The 21347-nt window shown below is 34.9% G+C and overlaps 1 protein-coding gene across 2 annotated transcripts in view; it reads right to left on the reverse strand.

Moving 5' to 3' along the window:
• The window catches only part of ZMYM2 (zinc finger MYM-type containing 2), a 113017-nt gene that overhangs the window by 30020 nt on the left and 61650 nt on the right, over positions 1–21347 (reverse strand). For both annotated transcript variants that reach the window (XM_059144722.1, XM_059144721.1), the window contains 5 exons: positions 19850–19966; positions 17567–17717; positions 15021–15193; positions 6733–6898; positions 6142–6176 (listed from right to left, as the gene is read on the reverse strand). In XM_059144722.1, the coding sequence (XP_059000705.1) occupies positions 6142–6176; positions 6733–6898; positions 15021–15193; positions 17567–17717; positions 19850–19966 (642 nt within the window). The remainder of the gene's footprint in view (positions 1–6141; positions 6177–6732; positions 6899–15020; positions 15194–17566; positions 17718–19849; positions 19967–21347) is intronic.

Here is a 21347-nt window from a genome sequence, read left to right on the forward strand (position 1 = left end):
CAGAACCATTACTCCCAAAGGAAATAAAAGGTTAGGTTCCTACAAGCCTTGGGTCACAACACTTTCATCAACACATCAATACATAACAGTATTTCTGTTCCAACACTCGATTTCATATATATTTGTCACAAATAATTATGCTCCGTGTTTGTAACACATGATTACAGCATTTTTGTGTACCACAGTGTACTAGATTATTAACTCTTTCACTCAGATGTGTACAGATACAGTACACACACACTATATGGTACAAATACTCAGTCCCGTTAACACATACTGTATATTGTACACTAATGTAAATAAAGTTCTGGGGACAAAACAGAGTAAACATTGTACATTTTATAAAATATTAACATCTTACTCTTAGTGGACATGAAGGATGTACAATGGGGCAGTGCACTGTGTGGTTAAACCTCTCAACCTTTGGCGTGCCCATAAAAACCAAGGGAAAGGTTGATGGCAATTATTCTGCAGAATAGGAAGAAGTCAGTGACTTAGTAAGAGAAGAAGAGGGGGACACGGTAACATCTGGCAGTTTCTACCTCAAGAGTTTGGCTTTTATGATTTGTTGAATAGGTCAGTGCTTTTGCCTCCCAAACTGGCTTCAAAAAAATAAGTCAGCCTTGTCTGCTTGGTTTTTCACCTCTAATGTTTTAAGCGTCTTTATAAAAGAGGTAACCACAGTAGTACTCAAATTGGAGGCTTTGTTCAAGCATAGAATCATATCCTTCCATGCCACTGACAATTCTTCCCAAGGCAGAATTCCATTTCAATATTTTGAATATTGGAATATTCCATTCCAGTATTCTGATTATTTTGGCCATTGTTAGAGGAGTCTTGGACTGACTTTCATCACTGAATCTGATACCTTCTTTGGCCCTCTAGCCAAATCGATGGGCTCTACTGCCTTCTCTACCAAACTTCCTCCACATCTTCCTACACAGTCCCAAAGCCTTCTTCACTTACTTGGTGTAATATACATTACGTTTTTTATACTTTTTTTTTTTTAATTTTCTGTGACACCTTCAAAAAACTTCAAAATTTTTCATACAGCCTGGTCAAACATTTTCCCAACAATTATTCAGGGTAGCCTGCTTGATGCTGTCCTAAATAATGTTACAGATGATGACTAACTTCCAATAATCTCTCAGGGTGTGGTTTTTGTTGCTGTTGTTGATGCTGAGAGCCTCAAACTCTTTCTCGTGAAGTAGGTCTTAAAAGCTTTAATTATGCCCTGATTGAGGGGTTGGATGAGAGAGAGAGTTTTGGGGGGCATAAAGAGAACTACACTGAGACAGGCGTTTTTGAATTATTCAAGGCAATGGAAATTACCCAGTAATAAAAACTTCAAATGCAAGGTTTTCATGGCGGAGACAATGTTCAACTTCTAGGATAAAGCAACTGGAGAACCAATCACAGAATATTTTAGATACCATTCATGCTTTTTTGTTCCACCTCCAGTAGACTAGCATACACTTCAGTTTTTTTCCTGGAGTTTTCATGGATTTGGGGCTCTATGCCCAGGCAGGGTCCAAAGAAGTTATCCTTGTGTGCTATTGGCACACAATAGCAAGGTTGCATGGTTTCTAAAGGATTTAAAGTCAGGGGCTTTGGAGACCACTTGTATTCTACACATTCATTTGCCACTGATCTTGTGAAAGCAAGCCAGTCCCATCAGCACTGAAAACCTTCTTGACTGTGTATCTTTTTTACCTGTGTTAACACTTAGCTGGTATTCTTCCAAAGCATCCTGGTCCTGATCAGCAGAACCCACCTCGTATCCAAGTTTATTATTTTTCATACCATTTTGCTTGAAATGTGTGAGCTAGCCAGCAGAAGGCAAGAAAAGTTTAACATTTTCCTGATACACATTGTATATAAGCTGAAAACTTCATAAAGAGGCGTTCCTTTTTTTTTTTTTTTAAGTCCTAAGTCCATGAATCCATAAATATAATCACTCTTCCTTATTTTCCATAGCTTCACCATGTACTACAGAATTTACTTCAGTACTCAGGAGTTGCCTCATCTGCAGACTGGTTAATTTCTTACTTCTTTTTTAAGTGTATCATATTGTTGATTCACAAACATTAAACTCACTGCCAACTGAATGAAGCTTACCTAATAGGCATTATTTCCTCCATAAGACACAGAGCAGCCTTCCTGTTTTTAGGAACATCAGATAGGGCTTTTTAATACTATGCATTAACAGTGGATTTTTAAAAGCAAAATCACCAAAAAAAAAAAAAAAAGGACAAAATATGCAAAAGGTGGTACTAATTGACTATGAAAAGGACACCTGCTTATAGGATGAGGTGAGACAAAAAGGGAAAGCCTTGCCTTGTTCCACCTCAACAAGAAGATGCGCTATGCCTCAGGAGACTCACGTTTTTCACCACCCTGTACATGTCTGCAAATTTCTTTGAAAGTGCCATGGGTATTGATTTAGGGGTTACAATTTTAGAGAATAGGTAAAAATTTCCAAATATGAAGGATGACCAACTGTACTTAAGGCACTTACTGTTTAATAAATTTACCTGTGCATATTTAAAGGTGTGGAAATTTTTTAAGACTGTTTCAGGTAGATATCTCATTTGTATATTATTTGTATAATGTATATGGCAAAGGGGCCGGTACTATTCTAGATTCATCAGGATTTCAAACTACATTATTAATCAGCTAAGTAAAAGAGCTATGAACAAGGAGCTGGAGAACTTAGTCCTAAAACTGTGTGTAAAATCGGTCAAGTGTAACATCGGGCAAGTGACTCAGTCACTTCTGTCTCAATTTCCTCAACTGTAAAATGGGAAGAATAATTTAACAAATCGGTATTGAGTATCTACTATATACTAAGACTAGGTAAGCTTGGTCCAAGATGGAAAATACCCTAGAATCCCCACATATGAACAAGGGGTCTAAAATCATATATATCGTAGATTACTCGATGTCTATCATTTAGAAACATTACATCATGTCAATTAAACTACCCCACCTGGTGAATACCTACACTTGATAACACTTTCTACTTTTTTGCTTGTCAACAAGCAAGATCTCCTTCTATTTATAAAGAATACTGAAGGAGGGCCCAAAATAAAATTATAATGACAAAAGCTACCATCTGTTCAGTACTTGCTTCATGCCAGAGACTATATGCTACAATGTGTACCCCTCAAAATTCATGTTGAAATCTAATACTCAATGTGATGGTATCTGAAGGTGTGGCCAATACATGGAGATTATATCATGAGAGGAGAGGCCTCATAAATGGGATTAATGCCCTCAAAAAAGAAATCTTAGAGATGCTCACCCCTTTCCACCATGTGAAGACAGTGAAAAGATGACTATTTATAAACCTGGAAGCAGGCCCTCACCAGACACTGTTAACTGCTTGCAACTTGATTTTAGACTTCCTAGCCTCAGAACTGTGAGAAATAATTTGTAAGCCACCTCAACTATGGTATTGCTATAGCAGCTCAAATGGACTAAGACATTACATGAAGCACCAAATTTACATAACTTATGAAATGAGTTATTTAATTCTCCTAACACTACAAGAGGTAAGGGTAAGCCTTTTAATCACTCCTACTTTACAGATGAGAAAACTAAGGCTCAGAAGTTACACAACCCAGGGGCGCCTGGGTGGCTCAGTTGGTTAGGCAACTGCCTTCGGCTCAGGTCATGATCCCAGAGTCCTGGGATGGAGTCCCGCTTGGGGATCCCAGCTCCTTGGGGAGTCTGCTTCTCCCTCCAACCTCTCCCCTCTCATGCTCTCTCTCAAATAAATAAAATGTTGGATGTGAGGGCGATCTGGCTGCGACATCTGTCACCCCATTGATCGCCAGGGTTGATTCGGCTGATCTGGCTGGCTAGGCGGGTGTCCCCTTCCTCCCTCACCGCTCCATGTGCGTCCCTCCCGAAGCTGCGCGCTCGGTCGAAGAGGACGACCTTCCCCGATAGAGGAGAGGACCGTTCTTCGGTCAAGGGTATACGAGTAGCTGCGCTCCCCTGCTAGAACCTCCAAACAAGCTCTCAAATAAATAAAATGTTAAAAAAAAAAAAAAAAAGAAGAAGAAGTTACACAACCCGGGAAAGATGATAAAGCTAAAAGTCCTAAGGTCAGGATTCAAGTAAATTCACCTAACACCAAGGCCTATATTCTAAACTACTATACATACTGCCTGTATGAGGTCTGGAACATAGCAGTTACTATGCATTTAATACTTACTATGTGATAACACTGAAACAGGCACTATCTTCATCCCATTTTAAAAACAAGAAATTCGGGACGCCTGGGTGGCTCAGTTGGTTAAGCAGCTGCCTTCGGCTCAGGTCATGATCCCAGCGTCCTGGGATCGAGTCCCACATCGGGCTCCTTGCTCAGCAGGGAGCCTGCTTCTCCCTCTGCCTCTGCCTGCCATTCTGTCTGCCTGTGTTCGCTCTCTCCCCCTCTCTCTCTCTGATAAATAAATAAAATCTTTAAAAAAAAAAAAAAAAAAACAAGAAATTCACACAAAGAACTTGTGTAAAGGGAATTGTCCAAAATTATACAGCTAAGCTTTTATAGGCTGGGAATTTAAAAATTTCAAAAGCTTACAAGGAAAAGATGGGAGAGGGCTTTTATAAGACAAAAGGCAATAACTGCAGTGGCACACTGACTTACCCCTCCCCTAGTCATACAATGTGGTTCCAAGTTGCTATGTGAGGAAAAAAGATTTGATATTATACTGACAGAATGTGGGCCTTAAAGCCTTGGTCAAAAGCTTACATATTTGAAACAAGGTTGTAAGTTGCCTTACAGCTACACAAAGTTAACAAAATATGGAGTGACCATCTTTATATTCTTCAGTCACGGGCAAGTGTCTGGTATTAAAATGAGATGAATTCAGCTGAATACTTTAAAGTATTTCTGAATTATCCGATTTTAAATACATTTCCATAAGGGGGGGTAAGACATATAGGGGGAGAAAGCAAAGGAGAATGCACTCTTACTTACCTAGGATTCTTAACTATTAACATCAAAAATAAAAACTGAACAGAATAATGTAGATCACCAATTGTTCATCTATGTCAATGATTCTAAATAGTGGTTACATATTAAAATCATCTGAAGAACTTTCCAAAAACACAGAATTTCTGAGTTGGAGCCTAGGCATTGGAAATTTCTGAAAACTCCCCAGATGATTCAAATGTGTAGCCAGACCTAAGAACCCCTGATTTATTCTTTCTTACCAGGATAAAAACTAGTTCAGAGACTTAATATAATGCCAAGAAATGACTCCTATAAAGCTTCCTTGGTAAGGATGCCAGAAATACCAGTATTCCAACACTGTTGATTATTGTTACTTGACCTACAAGAGGACAGGCTCACTGTGCCTCAAAATGTACCAAAACATTCGTTGCTGCTTCTCTTTATTCATTACAGATAAAGGGACACTTTCAACCTATAAAAATTCTTCAAATGCTAACATAAAAGCAGAATGTGATGTATTACACCAGAGACTAAAGAAAAAAACCCACAGGACACGTTATAGAATTATTACTCATATTTAAAAACTTGTAAATCCTGGCCCCCAACACAGACCTTCAGATACCTATTTGAGAAACATAAACTCAAAGCTATTAATAATCTGGCCCAGCCTATCCTTTTACCTCATTTTCCATGATTCCACCAAAGGTGCTCAAGTTTGGCCCTACTGAATAGTTATGCATGCCGTTAGCACATTCCTTCTACTTTTCATCAGTGTCTATCTGCCAACCTTCTACTCAACTGTTCTGAAGCTTTTTCACAGTCACCAGGAACAGATACAATGAGCCCCATGTGGCTTGTATCTCTATTCCTCCCCCCCACCCCACCGACTCATGCTCATGCTCAATCTCTCTCTCAAATGAATAAATTAAAAAATCTTAAAAAAAAAAAATAAGGTGATAGGAACTTCAATTCAAATAAAATATGTCTATCTCCTATTCACCTTTATATTCCTTAGCATATATCAAACTATCTGTTTTAATACTAGATAATTCACCAAAATACTTCAACTGTCCCAATGGAGGAAAGTAAAAATCTTTTATTATGATCAAACTGGACGGTTAATTTATGCCCACATGACAAAAATCAATCTAACACTTTACTTAAGCAATACTTACTGTCATTTTGGTTCGGGACGTCTGACAACCCTGATCTAAAAACAAACAAATTTAAAATAAGACAAGTATCACTTTCTTCAGAATGTTCTAAATCTGTATTTCTCATTAAATAGTACTGATTTTTTAAAACAGTTAATGAAGAAAACATTGTAAGCTCTTTTAAGTAAAGATTATCAAATTTGAGAGCTAAAATACAAAGCTAAATAAGTGGAACTCTTTTCCCATTTTGTCCTCAGAAAATACTCATTTTGGGGGGTCAATACTATGTTCTTATGCTTAACTCTTAATTAAGTCACAACTCCTAAAAGGTTTTCACTGTTACTCCCAACTACTCCCGGCACATACCATTTACTAAAATGCTCTTCATTTAAAATTGCCCTTTTTTTCAACAAGCACTAAATTTTTAAAAGAGAATAAAAAAAAAATCCATCTACAGAAACATCATATATGGGGCACTTCCACCCAAACTATGGAAGTTGCCTTTAAACTATATCCAAAATCAACTATTCACTATCATGAATAAAATTCAGATCTAAGAAACTAAACACTACTATACAGGTTTTTCAAGTTATTACCTAAATTATTACATACCATAATGTAAGTTTTCAGGTCCTTTCTGAGTTGTCATGTTGGGCTCATTTTGCTGACAATAGAAACGGAGTAAGCAGTGTTGATCACAGAAATGTTTCATTTCTCCACGCCACTGCACTCTCTCTTTAAGTGTTCCTTGAGATTTACAACAGTCACACCTTGCAGCCTTAATAAAAAAAGGAAGTCATCAGACATTTCAAATTAGAAAATTTAAAAGTCAGACATGTACTTTAAAAGATTTCTTAAAGTTTATCAGTGATTGTGCCAAACATGATAAAAGTTTCTGACAAAAATAATAAAATCATAAACATAAAGTAAAAATCCACAATAAAAGTGAAAAAAAAAAAGCAGCAATTTAGTAATTGTCAAAATCCCTTTCTATACTTACCAGCAGTTAAAGACCAGCATTACAAAGATGGGATAACCAAAAAAAGTGAACACTGGTAGACCAAACTGGTACAATACAATTTAATATTTTTAAATAATTTTGAGAACCCTGATATACTGGTAGAAGTTTCCTACAATCAGATTACACTGAAAATCTCTAATTAATAAACAGATTTCCTGTGTTCAACTGATAGCTAAAGATAAATCAATTTAAAGAAGTTGTATAAGACCAGGGGCGCATGGGTGGCTCAGTGGGTTAAGCCTCTGCCTTAGGCTCAGGTCAAGATCCCAGGGCCCTGGGACAGAGCCCCACATCGGGGCTCTCTGCTCGGCAGGGAGTCTGCTTCCCCCAGCGCCCCCCCCCCAGGCCCTGCTCTTTCTCTCTCCCTGCCTCTCTGCCTACTTGTGATCTCTGTCAAATAAATAAATAAAATCTTAAAAGACAAAAAAAAAAGAAGTAGTTGTTTAACACCAGAAAATTTTTGAAGCAAGCTCTTACGAGAAAATCATGGAAGCTGAAGTATTTTCAACAGTTTAATAAATTTAAAGAGCTTTATTGAATATGTAGATTTAACTATTAACAAGAACTTAAAGTTCAAGTATTAAAATACTCAAGTCTTCAATTAATTAAAAAAGTTGTATTTTAAGTCAACCATCAGCCCCAACATGTAAAATTCATACGTAAAACAGTAAACTTTATGATGGTGAATCCATAATAATGCAGGGACAGATTTTCATTTTTTAGTGAACCCATGTCCCCTCGATTTTACCCATTTTCACTATTTCTTAACAATCTGATCAATGTGTGGACCAAATCATATTAACGATTAATTCCAAATACAGTTCTTTCAATAATTAAGTGTTTGATCCAGTTAGAGAAGAAATAAGTTACTGTATTTTTTAAATTACTCTTCATTTAACAACTTAGAAGTTTTGATAAAGCAATACATATTGAATTCCTAATAATCATGTAGCCTTTCCTCATTACCTAAATAATCTATAGTTCTATACTGTAGGTTTTGAATTCTCTCACTTTATTTCTCAATAGGAGTTCTATGAATAAATACTATGTTAAAATCCCTAGTCAGGAATATTAACAAATGATTGTGTTGATAAACAGGTCTTATATAACAAACATACCCCAAGGTTAGAACACAGGCTCTTTTTTTTCTCCGGTCAGGTATTTCTCCTGCTGAATAAATGTTAAATGAATGAAGATTTGTAATATAGATTATGACTATTAAGTGATGCCAATATCACATCTCTTGTCCAAAAACTGTGAGCTCAAATTTTATACTGCTGGTAATATTATGTGGTAACTTCAGTAACATTAGCACTTATTATCAACTAGGTCGTATTTTACTCAATAATGAAAAAGGTTCTGGTCACCACCCAAAAAGTGTTCTTTAAAATAACCTTCAGGTATTCAAAGTTTCAATGTTTGGTTCCCTTTTTATACTCTATACTCAAAGACAAAGCACAAAGGAAGAAATCAAAAGCTTAACATTCTAATTATTGAGTCTAAACAGTATAAGAATGTAGTAAAAGTGAAGTTGTAGCCCAGTTACCTCTCATTCATTGAGAACCTGAAAAATAAAAGCCCAGCATGTTATATCTACTCTCTGTAATCCTACCATAATACTGGAAACAAAGTGACTTGTCTAAGGTCAAACATTGAAAATGCAGAGACAGGATTGCAAGGAGACAATCCAAAAAAAACCTGGGCTTTATTTAGTTTATCAAGTTATAAAGACAAAGGAAAGCCAAATGAGTTAATATAAATAACTAGAGAATAAAAATCCCAGTAGAAGTAAAATGCTGCAAGAAGGTTCTCAATGTAACATCTAAAACCAAAATCAATTTGTATAAAATGTATTCAAATCACTACATATACTATTCTAATTCTTAAAATACTTCCATTTACACAGTAATTTAGAAGGCCAAAGACATGAGGCCAAGTACATTCTACTCAAAGAATCTGAACAATGAAATCACTTCATTATTTTATAATTATTTTGTAGTAACAATATTTGTTTTCTTCCAGAAGGTTCAAAACAAATATACATGATTTCTCTGTACCCAAGGAGCAAAAGTAATAACCAATTAGCAAATGTATTTATGTAAATACGTATGTATTTTTTTCAAATGGAAGGTGGTAACAGTACTCAATACTAACTCCAAGTTCAATGCCATAATCAACGTTTTAAAAGTTGTAAACCTCTTTTCCATTTGGTTTTTTCTTTTATAGCAACTCATGCAAATTCTGGGTAAAGTGTTTGGAATTGAGCTTAAAATACAATGGCTAATTGGAAAACATCATTAAAAATGACCATGATTCCTTACCAAAATCACTTCCACCCAACCACAGGAGAGAACTCTTAGAAAAGCTTAACATTTCTACAGCATAACAACCAAAGCACAGGGTGCCTGGGTGGCTCCGTCAAATGAGCATTCGGCTCAGGTGATCTCAGGCTCAGGTGATCTCATGCGTCAGAGTCCCCAGATGGACTCTGGTTGGGGCAGAGTCTCCTAGAGATTCTCTCCCTCTCTGCTCCAACCTCCCCACCCTAACCACCCCAAGTAGAAAATACACACTCTCTTGCTCACTCTAAATAAATCTTCTTTAAAAAAAAAAAAAAACTGATATATGCCTGAAGTTGCTGGTTTAAAAGCTACCACACACTTCATCATCTACTTAGTGGTCTTCTTATCACTATGAAAAACCAGGGACTGTCTGTTATTGGAAGGGTGGGGTGGAGTAGATAGCAGTCACCAGTTCAAAAACCCTAAATAATATGCAGGTACTAAATTCTTAATTCAAAACTCCCGATGCAGCATCTCAGCTAATACAGGAAATCTCTCCTTCAATAATTTATAATAGATCATTCAGCCTATAGTGATGTAGTTCCTTATTATTTGGAAGTTTCAAATTCCCACTTTTGGTTGATAAATATACTATATCCTTTAACCTGCCCATCTACTTGTCTCCCATTTCACCAATCAGACCTAATTGTGAGGAGGGGAATCCATGAATATGAATGAAACAGGATTTTACAGTCATTTAAAAATTAATTATTTATAACTTCCTACTATCTAAGTATAGTTATTCACTTAAGAAAAATGCACTGAAAAGATTAGGCAAAGCATTCAACTGACAGGAATTCTTCAGTTACCCAAAAAGCACATTTAAAGCAAGAATAATCGACATTCCTTTTCTAAAATTATTTCAGAAACAAAGAATTTTTTTAAATCACTATTTCTAGCAATTTTTTCACAAAAAAAGAGAAAACTTAAAAACCCAGTATTTTTTATTCAGCGAAGATTTACTAAAACTTAAGTATTAATTTGATTAAGCCCCACAAATCATACTTTCATACTATTATAGGGCATTTACATTAAAGAATGCTGCCTGCCATTCACTACTGGTTTGTAGAGCAAATCAAAACCCATGTTAAAAAACTATAATTTGGGATGCCTGGGTGGCTCAGTTGGTTAAGCGGCTGTCTTCAGCTCAGGTCATGATCCCAGCATCCTGGGTTCGAGTCACATCGGGCTCCTTGCTCAGCAGGGAGCCTGCTTTTCCCCCTGACTCTGCCTGCCACTCTGTCAGCCTGTGCTCACTCTCTCTGACAAATAAATAAATAAAATCTTTAAAAACAAAAAAAAAACTATAATTTGAAGTAATAACATTCAAGAAAAGATTATTAGTTCTATGAAGAATTACTATGAAGTGTTCTGGAGAAACAGGTCTTTTGAATTAACTTCACATTATCAAATGCCTAGCTATTATTTCATTATAATACTAACCCCTTTTCCTCCTAAATTTTCAAACTTACAGAGATCAAAAGAACTATCCTCCCACATGGTATCACATTATGCCTGGAAACATTTATTTTGAGGAATAGTAAAATCTACTTCTTTCTGAAGAACAATTTGGGAGAAGAAAAAAAACATTAACTTTATTCTCAACATTTTTCTGGTTGCATTTATTTCAACAGATTTCGTATTCCAATTTAGAAGAGACAGTATTTAATAAACCTCTATTTAAATCCAAACACAAACCATTACACAAACCAAAAAACAGAGATCATTCAAAAACATCTTGTCAAGTAAAAGAAATAAAAGCTAAAAATGTTGAAGTACAATTATAAATATTTAAATTTAATTTAAATAAATAAAAATGTAAAGTTATTTATACTGCGGTTAGTCTCTGAAATTGAGGCACAAAGATACGAGTGTAGAAAAAAACAATGTATGTGCTCCTCTGGTTAGGAAGCAAAAGCTCATGACTAATGGTGAAATTAACAACTGGCTACCTATTGTTATTCAAGTTTCCCTGATGAGGCACTGTTTTAAAAGAATTATTTTTCTGGGACGCCTGGGTGGTTCAGACAGTTAAGGGACTGCCTTCGCTCAGATCATGATCTGAGCATTCTAGGATCACTCCCACATCTGGCTCCTTACTCAGCGGGTAGCCTGCTTCTCCCTCTGCCTGCCACTCCCCTGATTCCCCGGGGGCATTCAATCGCCCGCCCAGCCTGCCTGTCCACCCCGAGCGCTCGCTCGCTCTCTCTCTCCCATACAAATAAGTAAACAAATAAATCTTTAAAAAAAAAAAAAAAGACGTGTGCTGGCAAACATTTCAGTGGAACAGAATACAAAGCCCAGAAAGAGACCTACACATCTCTGACAAAGGAGCAGAAGCACACAAAACAAAGACAGACTGGGTGCTGGGACAAATGGACATCCACATGCAAAAAAAAGAGAGAGAGAGAGAGAAAAGAAAAAGAATTTAGACAAAGGCTTTACACCCTTACTAAAATTAACCCATCACGAAAATTAAAATGACTCATAAACCTAATTATTAAAATGCAAATCTAAGAAGATTATTTTCCTAATAAAAGCTGGACTGACTGCTAAAGGTCACATTTATAATGAACCGAAATCTACAACTTTTGAGTTTTTAAATTTAAAAAGTACAAGAGGAAAGGTAAAAAAAAAAATTTGTAATTTGGTTTGGGACACAAGTTACTACATTTTCAAGATGATGACAGGATGGTAGCAGTAAAGAGAAGAGACTGATGAGAGGAATAAGAATTTACAATCTGGAAAAAAAAAAAAAAAAAGAATATACAATCTGGGGCGCCTGAGTGGCTCAGTGGTAAGCCTCTGCCTTCTGCTCAGGTCATGATCTCAGAGTCCTGGGATGGAGCCCTGCATGAGGCTCTCTGCTCAGCAGGGAGCCTTCTCCCCCACCCCCACCCCCAACCCCAACCACCATCTGCTGCTCTGCCTACTTGTGCATCTCTCTCCGTCAAATAAATAAATAAAATATTAAAAAAAAAAAAAAAAGAAAAGAATATACAATTTGACTCAAGTAGAAAGCACACAGAACAAAGTTATTCCTTGATTATAAATCGTATTGGTTGCCACCACAGAGAAGCCCATGATGAATAAGGAGGGTCAACTCTTCATCCCAATGGTGGTATTCCTATGGCTCAAAGAAAAATCATCATTACTTGTTTTATAAGTTCCTACCATTATGATAAAAAGGCTCTTACTTTTACTCCTCAGGTTAGTATAGTATGTAATAATGCTACTGTGCGTATTATACAAACATCTATTGGGTTTAAAATAAGGAATTATAATAAAAATGTGTTTACTGTACAAAACATTGAATTTAAACCAACACATAATTACAACTGGTTATTTAAGTAACATGTTGGTATACATTTCTGAAATGTACTGCCTCATCAAAATTTCATCACTGAAACACTGCATAAATAAAAACATTAGACACCAGTATCCTTTACAAAAAAATAGCAAAATGAAACAAAATGGCAACATCTAGAATAATGTGGTCTTTTGCCAAAGAACACTTCTATGCTGCCCCAAAAAAGAACAAACAAACAAAAAAACCCAAAAGAACTCTCTATTTTAAGTAATATAAAAGAAAAAAAAAGAAAACAAGAAGAATTCATTCAAAGAAAGAGAAGTACATTCAATGTTCTGCGGAAAAAAACAAAACCGTCCAAAAAGGTTTTTAAAATATTAAAGGTTTGGATTCACAATTACATAATGAGACATGACTCTGTACAACAAAATGACAGAAAAGTCATACTTATCATATGGTTAACAATTTTTGTCTCTCAAACTATAAAATAAATTATCAAAAGGGCAACCGATAGTAAGAATAAAATGGTAATTTTCCCATCTTTATAATGTAGCCACTTAATACCTTTACTGTTTTGAATCCAAAACAAACGTTCAAAAATAAAACTTCCCCGGGGCGCCTGGGTGGCTCAGTGGGTTAAGCCGCTGCCTTCGGTTCAGGTCATGATCTCAGGGTCCTGGGATCAAGCCCCACATCCGGCTTTCTGCTCAGCAGGTAGCCTGCTTCCCTTCCTCTCTCTCTGCCCGCCTCTCTGCCTACTTGTGATCTCTCACTGTCAAATAAATAAATAAAATATTTTTTTAAAAAAATAAATAAAAAAATAAAACTTCCCCAACGGGGGAGAGTGTATGTGTTAAACAAAACTGAGCTTTTAAAGCTATTCAAATACATTTTGAATGATTTCCCGAAATTGTCACGGTCTTCAATAGAACAAAAGGTTGATTAGACTAAAACAAATGCATGTTAGAGGGTGTTAGTATGTTTATCCTGTGTGTTTCTAAAATTTGAACCTCAATTTTAAGTTTTTTTTTTAACTTTTTAATTTTAGAGACAGAGAACTTGAGCAGAGGAGGGGCAGAAGGAGATGACAGAAAGAATCTCAAGCTGACTCCAGTGCTGAGTTTGGAGCCTCTGGACACTGAGATCCTTCACCTGAGCTGAAATAAAGAGCTGGTTGCTTAACCAAATGAGCCACCCAGGCGCCCCTAATGGTAAAGACAAATTACTCAGAATCAACAGTAAAATAATGAAGTAATTTTAGAACTGCACCAAAACTCTTAGCCTCTACAACCTCCTTAAAGTTGGAAAGCATCTTCCTTGTAATTTAAAAAATGTTACTTGATATGTGGAGCTGTAGACATTCAAGAACTACACCAAGAATTCTCATAATTCTCCTAAATAATATTAACACTAATCACTTTCATTAAGTGAAATAAATAATATTCTACATATTTCAACCATTTTACCCTTTTGTTTCATTTTAGCAATATTTCCGTTTTAAAGTTAGGATGATGTCGTCTTCACATGCTTTAGAAGTACAAGCATAATGAAGTTTTAACATTAAAATGGTTTTCCATGTTATGGGCATATGAACTAATAACTTTTTCTTGAGTAATATCTGACCAAACAAAGCCCAAATTTACACTAATTTTTCTTATCCTTTAAAAAACACAATGCAAAGAAAAAACAGTGATTTATCTTTTCTAAAAGTAGATTATAATAAGAAACATAGACACACACACACTTTATTTATTTTCAAATTAAATATTTTTGGTCTCTATCCATAAAGTCTTTTCAATTTGAAACTCTCCAAAGATCCATAATTATAAAGATAAAAAAGAACACAGTGTTTTAAAACACAACCCGAGTGTCTAAACAATTACCTGCTAATGTTCAACACTGATAAAGTGGTCTATTTCTATTTGGTGAAATAAGTACATAAATTTTAAAAAATAATCCATCTTGTTAAACTATATTGCTGAAAATAAAGATATATCCAGTTTTGGGTAACAGCTAAGTTGTAAAACAAGTAAAAATACTACTTCAAGTTGTACAGAAAAACTTCTGAAATGACAAAAATTTTAATAAATTCTATAATTTGGACAGGGCTTAATGTATGTACATTTTAAAACTAAATAAGTTACCGTATTTATAATGATAGTACCTATAATATTTTACTAAAGACTGGATAAAGCAGTTGCTATAATAAAAAATTTTAGTTACTCGCCTTGTAATACCAATCCTGAAATTTCTTACAGCAGTCTTCACTACAGAAATCTCTCACAACACCATCAAGTTCTTTAGTTGCTCCCTTCTTACAGAGTTGAGAGCAATAGTTGCAAGTAACACATCTCAATCCTAAACGTCGTGCAAAATCCTGTTTATACAATAGTTTGCAGCCTGAAAAATACAAGGTTTTAATATTAAAACAAAAAAATATCAAAAACTATCTTTGAAGTGAGAAACAGCTTATAAAAGTCAAACTAATCATTAGCTTTATGAAGTATCTCTAAGTTCACATATAAAGTTCTCTTTTCCTGATCAAAACTGAAATCTACTATTATCAGCAACCTGTAAATACTGGAACACAACATGGAATATTTTATTAGATCTCATGTGTGTTCAAATAATGCACTAAGACTTTCAAATCTAGTAACATCTCATAACTCTTGTTTGCTCTATTTAAATATAATCTTGCCAAAGTATCAAACAGTAAACACACCACAAATAAAGATTAGAGAAATGAAACTGTAGACTGTTGAGAAGCACTAAGTAAAACTTGAAGATGTTCTCAAATAAGTAGGCATTTTAGCCAAATTTTCTAGCCTTATCTTTCTCTGTCATACATGGCCCTTCAGGGAAGTAAAACTTGTTTATTGGGTTTATTGACATGCTCAGAGAAAATGTTGTTGTCATTCTTTTAATAAAATATTTATTTTACCTACTATAATGAATGCATTAAGTGTTTTTACATATCAACCTTAATCTCTACACTATCTCTATAAATTATATAAGCTTCCATATTTTTACTCATGCTGTGCCACATAAGAATGACCTTGCACTCGTATCTACTGCAATCCTACCCACTCATTAATAAGGAGTTCAAATTGTACCTCCTCTGCAAACCCTACTGAACCTAGTTTTTAAATAACCTTTCCTATCTGTGAACTCAAATTGTAACTGTTTTCTATCACTTTTTTGGCAATTATTTAAGTACTGTCCTCTGACTTCTTTTCTGTTATCATGAAATACATTTAAAAACCTTTTTCATATTTTACCTTTTATCTTTATTAAAGCCTTTTCTTTCTAATTAGATTTTGATAGTAGTACTAGTTATATTACATGTTTTATTATCTCTGCCAAGTTCCAGGAGAGAACCAGGAATAGAGAAAACACAAAATATATTACTAAACAGGAAAAAGACATAATCCTTTTTAAGCTTTTACTGCCTCAAGACGTAACTCCTTCGAACTGAAAATTATATTCTTATATGTCAATTCTTTATTTGCTGCTACTTGTCTATTCATTTTAGTAAAATCCATATAATATAAATGGCGCAAGATCATGGAGTTATGTCAGCCATCAATACCAATATTTTCAGTCTTGTGAATCACAAAGATTCTCACTGCATAAAAATTCAGGTGTGGAGTTAAATTAACTGAGAATCAATCTTTTCAATGAAACACTATGTCACTTTTCATCACAGGAAACATGGTTATCTTTTGCATCAGGTAAAATGTACTCAATTAAACCTACAAAAACAGGAATGCCTTGTTTTATAAGCAGTACCCTCTCATATACATAACCTTATATGTGAAATGTATAATGTATTAGACAAAGGCATTAACTGAATGGACTGATAATCTTGAGTTTTTGGTCATTCAATATTGCCGGCATTTAGGATTTTTCAACCTTTTTCTTGCCCTTAACCAGCAGCAGAAATCCATATAAAAAGTGAATGGGGAGTGGGCGGTGGGCTGGGGGGTGGGGGGGTGACGACAACGACTAACAGGAAAACAACAGATGAGGATAGTGGGATAGAAAAGCTGGGAGAGTTCAGTGCCTGGGGCCAAAGAAATAGAAACTTAAAGTCAGCTTAGACCAAGAGTGTGACAGTTGGGGAAAAGTAATCACAACAAGAGCCCCAAACCCACAGTTAAAATCCTGGTACCTATCTCTGGAGAATTAGAATAAGAACAGGTGTTCATTTCTATAATCAGCTGCCTAGTACCACAGCAGCAAAAGTGTAGATGAAAAGATGTAAAGAATTCTTGAATATACAATAACAACAGCCAGTGTTTGCCTGGCCCCAAATTAAAAATCTAAAACTATTTTCCCATTGTAGTAATGCCACACTTACGATTTTCTTTCTGGTATACTGAAAACCTTTGTAGGCTAGGCACAGGGCTGGGCAAGGAAATGAACCCAGTGGAAAATAATTCTAATTCACTTGGAAAATCAAATTGTAGATAACAATCTCTATGTTTAGAAATGACATATTATAATACTTTTATTTTCAAACATTCTTTTTAATGGGAAAAAAGATTATTAAATTTTTAGAGATAAAACACCTTGAGGCCCAGAGATTTACAAATTAAAATAACAAAACAAGTCAGGAAAAAAATCAAATTCAATTTTTTTTTTTTTGTTTGGCTACACTAAAATTGTACAGCTACTCTGGACATATGTAGTTATGTATTTTGAAAATATTTTGGCAAAAAATTAACATTAAATATTAATAAAAATTATGAACAACACTGTATATACACTTGCCTTCACTACAGAAAGGTCTCTTAACGCCAGAGAAATTTACTGTTTCATGAAGAGTCTTCTCCTCTTGACAGTATTCGCAATATGTAACTATGCAATGCAACTTCTTATAGTCATCTGAACAAGTTTTGCTGCAGAACTGATGCACTTTGTTCTAAATGCACAATGGGAACCTTGGTAAGTATATGACAACCACCTCAAGAACAAATTTAAGAAATAAACAAGCCACTTTTACAGAAACAAAGTTAAATCATTTACCTAGTTAATGTGATTGATAGTCCTTGGGGATACATTTTCTATAGGCCATAAACAGCTAATTTAACTAATTCACTGCTATATTTAGAAAAAACTCCACATAATTCAATACCATTAACTACTCCAAAATTACTCAGTGAAATTGTAAAAGTATCACTAGATGGCTCTCTGGTGTTGCTAAGGGAACTGGAAACATAGGAAAAAAACAGTGGAAGATAGAACATGGGTAAACTACAAAAAGATGAGAAATATGACATTAACATCAGTTTCACTCAAAAAGAAATATTCTTTGTTGAGTATAGTCAAGGAGACTCAATCACATTCCTAATGCCGCTAATAGTAACAGACTTCATATGGATAAAGTATTCAATGTGGGACCATCATAAAATGTGCTGCTAAACTTTAGACTGAGTTGGTTCCCTTGAATGGAGCCAGGTTAGGATTATTCAGTCCTTTCTCGTGGCCCCAAACCTACAATAGAGCTACTTTTCAGAAACCAGCCAAACTCAAACAGCTCTAATTCCCAGGAGAGCACCTTTTCCCCTCTGTTAGTACGGAGGACACAGACTGGGTCTAATCCATCTATCCAACATGTGGCAAAGATAGCTGAAGACCAACACAAGGAAGGTGAAAGAATCTAGGAAGCAACCCAAGTAATAAGACAATCACTGGAAAATTGCCCCATCTTGGATATATAACTTACAAGAGGAAAAACAGCAGCAAAGAAAACACAACTACTAAACAAGAAATGAGAAAAAGAGGCCCCAGAATTCTCAATCACCTAAGTGAAACGCTCTACTCTCATTCAGTTTGATAGACAGTGTTTCTTAACTCCTTCCAACACTTAACCTCCATGTAAATAAAAGCAACACCAAGACTACAAAAGCCAGGTAGCACTAACGTGGAGAGGATAGAAAGGAACTCAATTTTATCTAGTATTATAAAAATTTAATCGAGGCAGGATCTTTATTCCCTATGTAACTTTATTTTCTATACTTGGTTATGGATTTCTTTCCTCATTTTCTATCATTTCTTTATTCTTACTAGGCCTTCAACATTTTTCCTGCTATGATTTAAGGAGGGAGTTAGTCACTAAAAATCATCACTTGGTGCCAACAGGTCTCCGAGAATAACTGGTTTAAATACTCTTGAGAAAGCAACAACAAAATAGCAAACTAAATTTTCTAGGCATCAAAGTGTTAAAATAATGAAACTACAGATTTCCAAAGTATTTTAGAAATCATTAGTCAGGTTCTGGTTATCATCTTTCTTATAGGACTCAGCTACTGAGTGACTTACCAATAGCCACTCCCAAGTTTTAGTTAAAGAGCAATCTACTGTTAGTACTACGTCTTGTAAACCATTTTATTAGATATTCCACACCCTCAAAAAAGTTGAAAAGAAAGAATGGCCAAAGATGAACACTGATCAAGAAAGCATTGTTCAGCAGGTCCACCTGTCTGTCCATCCATCCATCCGTCCATGCATTCATCCATCACTGCTCCCTTATTTAAACAAAAAATAATGATCAGGTGTTGCTGATGACAAAAATATGTGGCAAAGTAAGTTAATAAACTGATGAAGGTAAGAGTGATGGGAAAGGGAAAATAAAATAAATTTATATTAGAATTCTTAAAACAATTATAAAATGTTAAATGATAACACTATAAATAACTAAAAAAAATTCTAATTTGTACAGGTAGCAGACAACACAAAATATTATAGTTCAGATAATATTTATAAGGATGGGGGTAAAATGGAAAAACACAGTACAAACAGAAGCTCCAAGTATGTAGCTAGACAAAGTAACATCCTATACACTATTACAAATAAAATGTAAAGAGAATATGACCTCAATAAACAGATCCTTTGTTGATACTCTTTCCACAAAAGTAAATAATTTAATCATCACAAAAATCTGAAGAACTAATCCTTATCCACTAAGAAATAGGTCTTCAAATGGAAACACCATTATTATTTTACTAGACTCTCATTTAAGCAAGATAACATACGTAACAAAACAGCACTTGCCTCCCATTCCAGGATTTCTGGCTTTGAACAAAAGGAATTTTTGCAATAGTTGCATTTCAACTGTATATCACTTGGAGCTACAAACTGACCATTTGAAGACGACTGCATACTAAGAGCCTAAAACAAAGAAGAAAACATACAGAGTCTGATAAAGATTTTAGAATTTTTATTTGTAACTACTTTTATATATTAGGTTTGGAAAATAGTATGTTTCTTGCTTAAATATTTCCTAACACATAAAGTTGTATTTCTGAATTTTGTCTTTAAAAATTACTAGTACACTAAGTTTTACAAAATTAAAATTCATTTTTTTATTCAGGATTACTACTACTTACTTTTAAAAAACATGAAAAAGGAAAAAAAATCATACAGCTCAAATACGTTTTTTTAATCTTTTAAAAAAACTTAAGCAAATAATAGTTAAGATTGCCTGGCTTCTGGACTAGTATCTAAATATTTTTTAAAAACTTGGCTCCTAGTTCTCTCCAATAGCTATTTTAAATAATAATTTGTCCCTTGTGCAATATTGCTATCATTTTAATTACAAGTCCATCAGTGAAAACAGCCTATACTTTTTAAAACTGGTAATTTATTTTATAAAGTTAGCAGAAAAAAAATTTACAAACTGGAATGGATACCAATAGTCTTAGTTTTATTACATTTTAAAAAGTTAAAACAATTTAAAGAATAGGAGAAGATATAAGCATATATGGACTTAAAAAGTTTTGTTCTAAGGGTAAAACTGGGTGGCTCAGTCAGTTGAGCATCCAACTCAGTCAGTTGAGCACCCAACTCTTGGGTTCTCCTCAGGCCATGATCTCAAGAGTTGCGGGATTAAGCTTCCCACAGCACTCTGGCTCAGCAGAAAGTCAGCTTGAGAGTCTCTCTTTCCCTATCCCTCTGCCGTTGCCCACCCCCTACCACACATATGCACACACATCCATGCACCCCCAGGCCCCCTGCCTGGCTTGCTATCTCTCTCTCTAAAATAAAACTATTTTTTAAAAAAACATTTTGTTCTAGGTGCCTGGGTGGCTCAGTGGGTTAAGCCGCTGCCTTCGGCTCAGGTCATGATCTCAGGGTCCTGGGATCGAGTCCCACATCGGGCTCTCTGCTCAGCAGGGAGCCTGCTTCCCTCTCTCTCTTTCTGCCTGCCTCTCCGCCTACTTGTGATTTCTGTCAAATAAATAAATAAAATCTTAAAAAAAAATAAAAAAAATAAACAATCCTTTTAAAAAATAAATAAATTTTTTAAAAAATAAATAAAAAACAAACGTTCTAATTTCTAATCTGAGTGGTGAGTAGTATATATTAAACATTACATAAAATTTTCTGAATGTATGAAAGTTAAAAATTTTTTCAGGGTGGCAATGAAGACTGGAAAAATTCTTTATACAAAAAAAAAACTTACCATTTTTTTAAATTTCTGCATACATCATATAACACAATTAAAATTTGTTAAAGAAAATATGCAGATTTAAGATAATAACTATTAGGT

Source organism: Mustela lutreola, chromosome 13 (genome assembly GCF_030435805.1).
Source record: "Mustela lutreola isolate mMusLut2 chromosome 13, mMusLut2.pri, whole genome shotgun sequence".
In the NCBI taxonomy this organism is placed as follows: Eukaryota; Metazoa; Chordata; class Mammalia; order Carnivora; family Mustelidae; genus Mustela; species Mustela lutreola.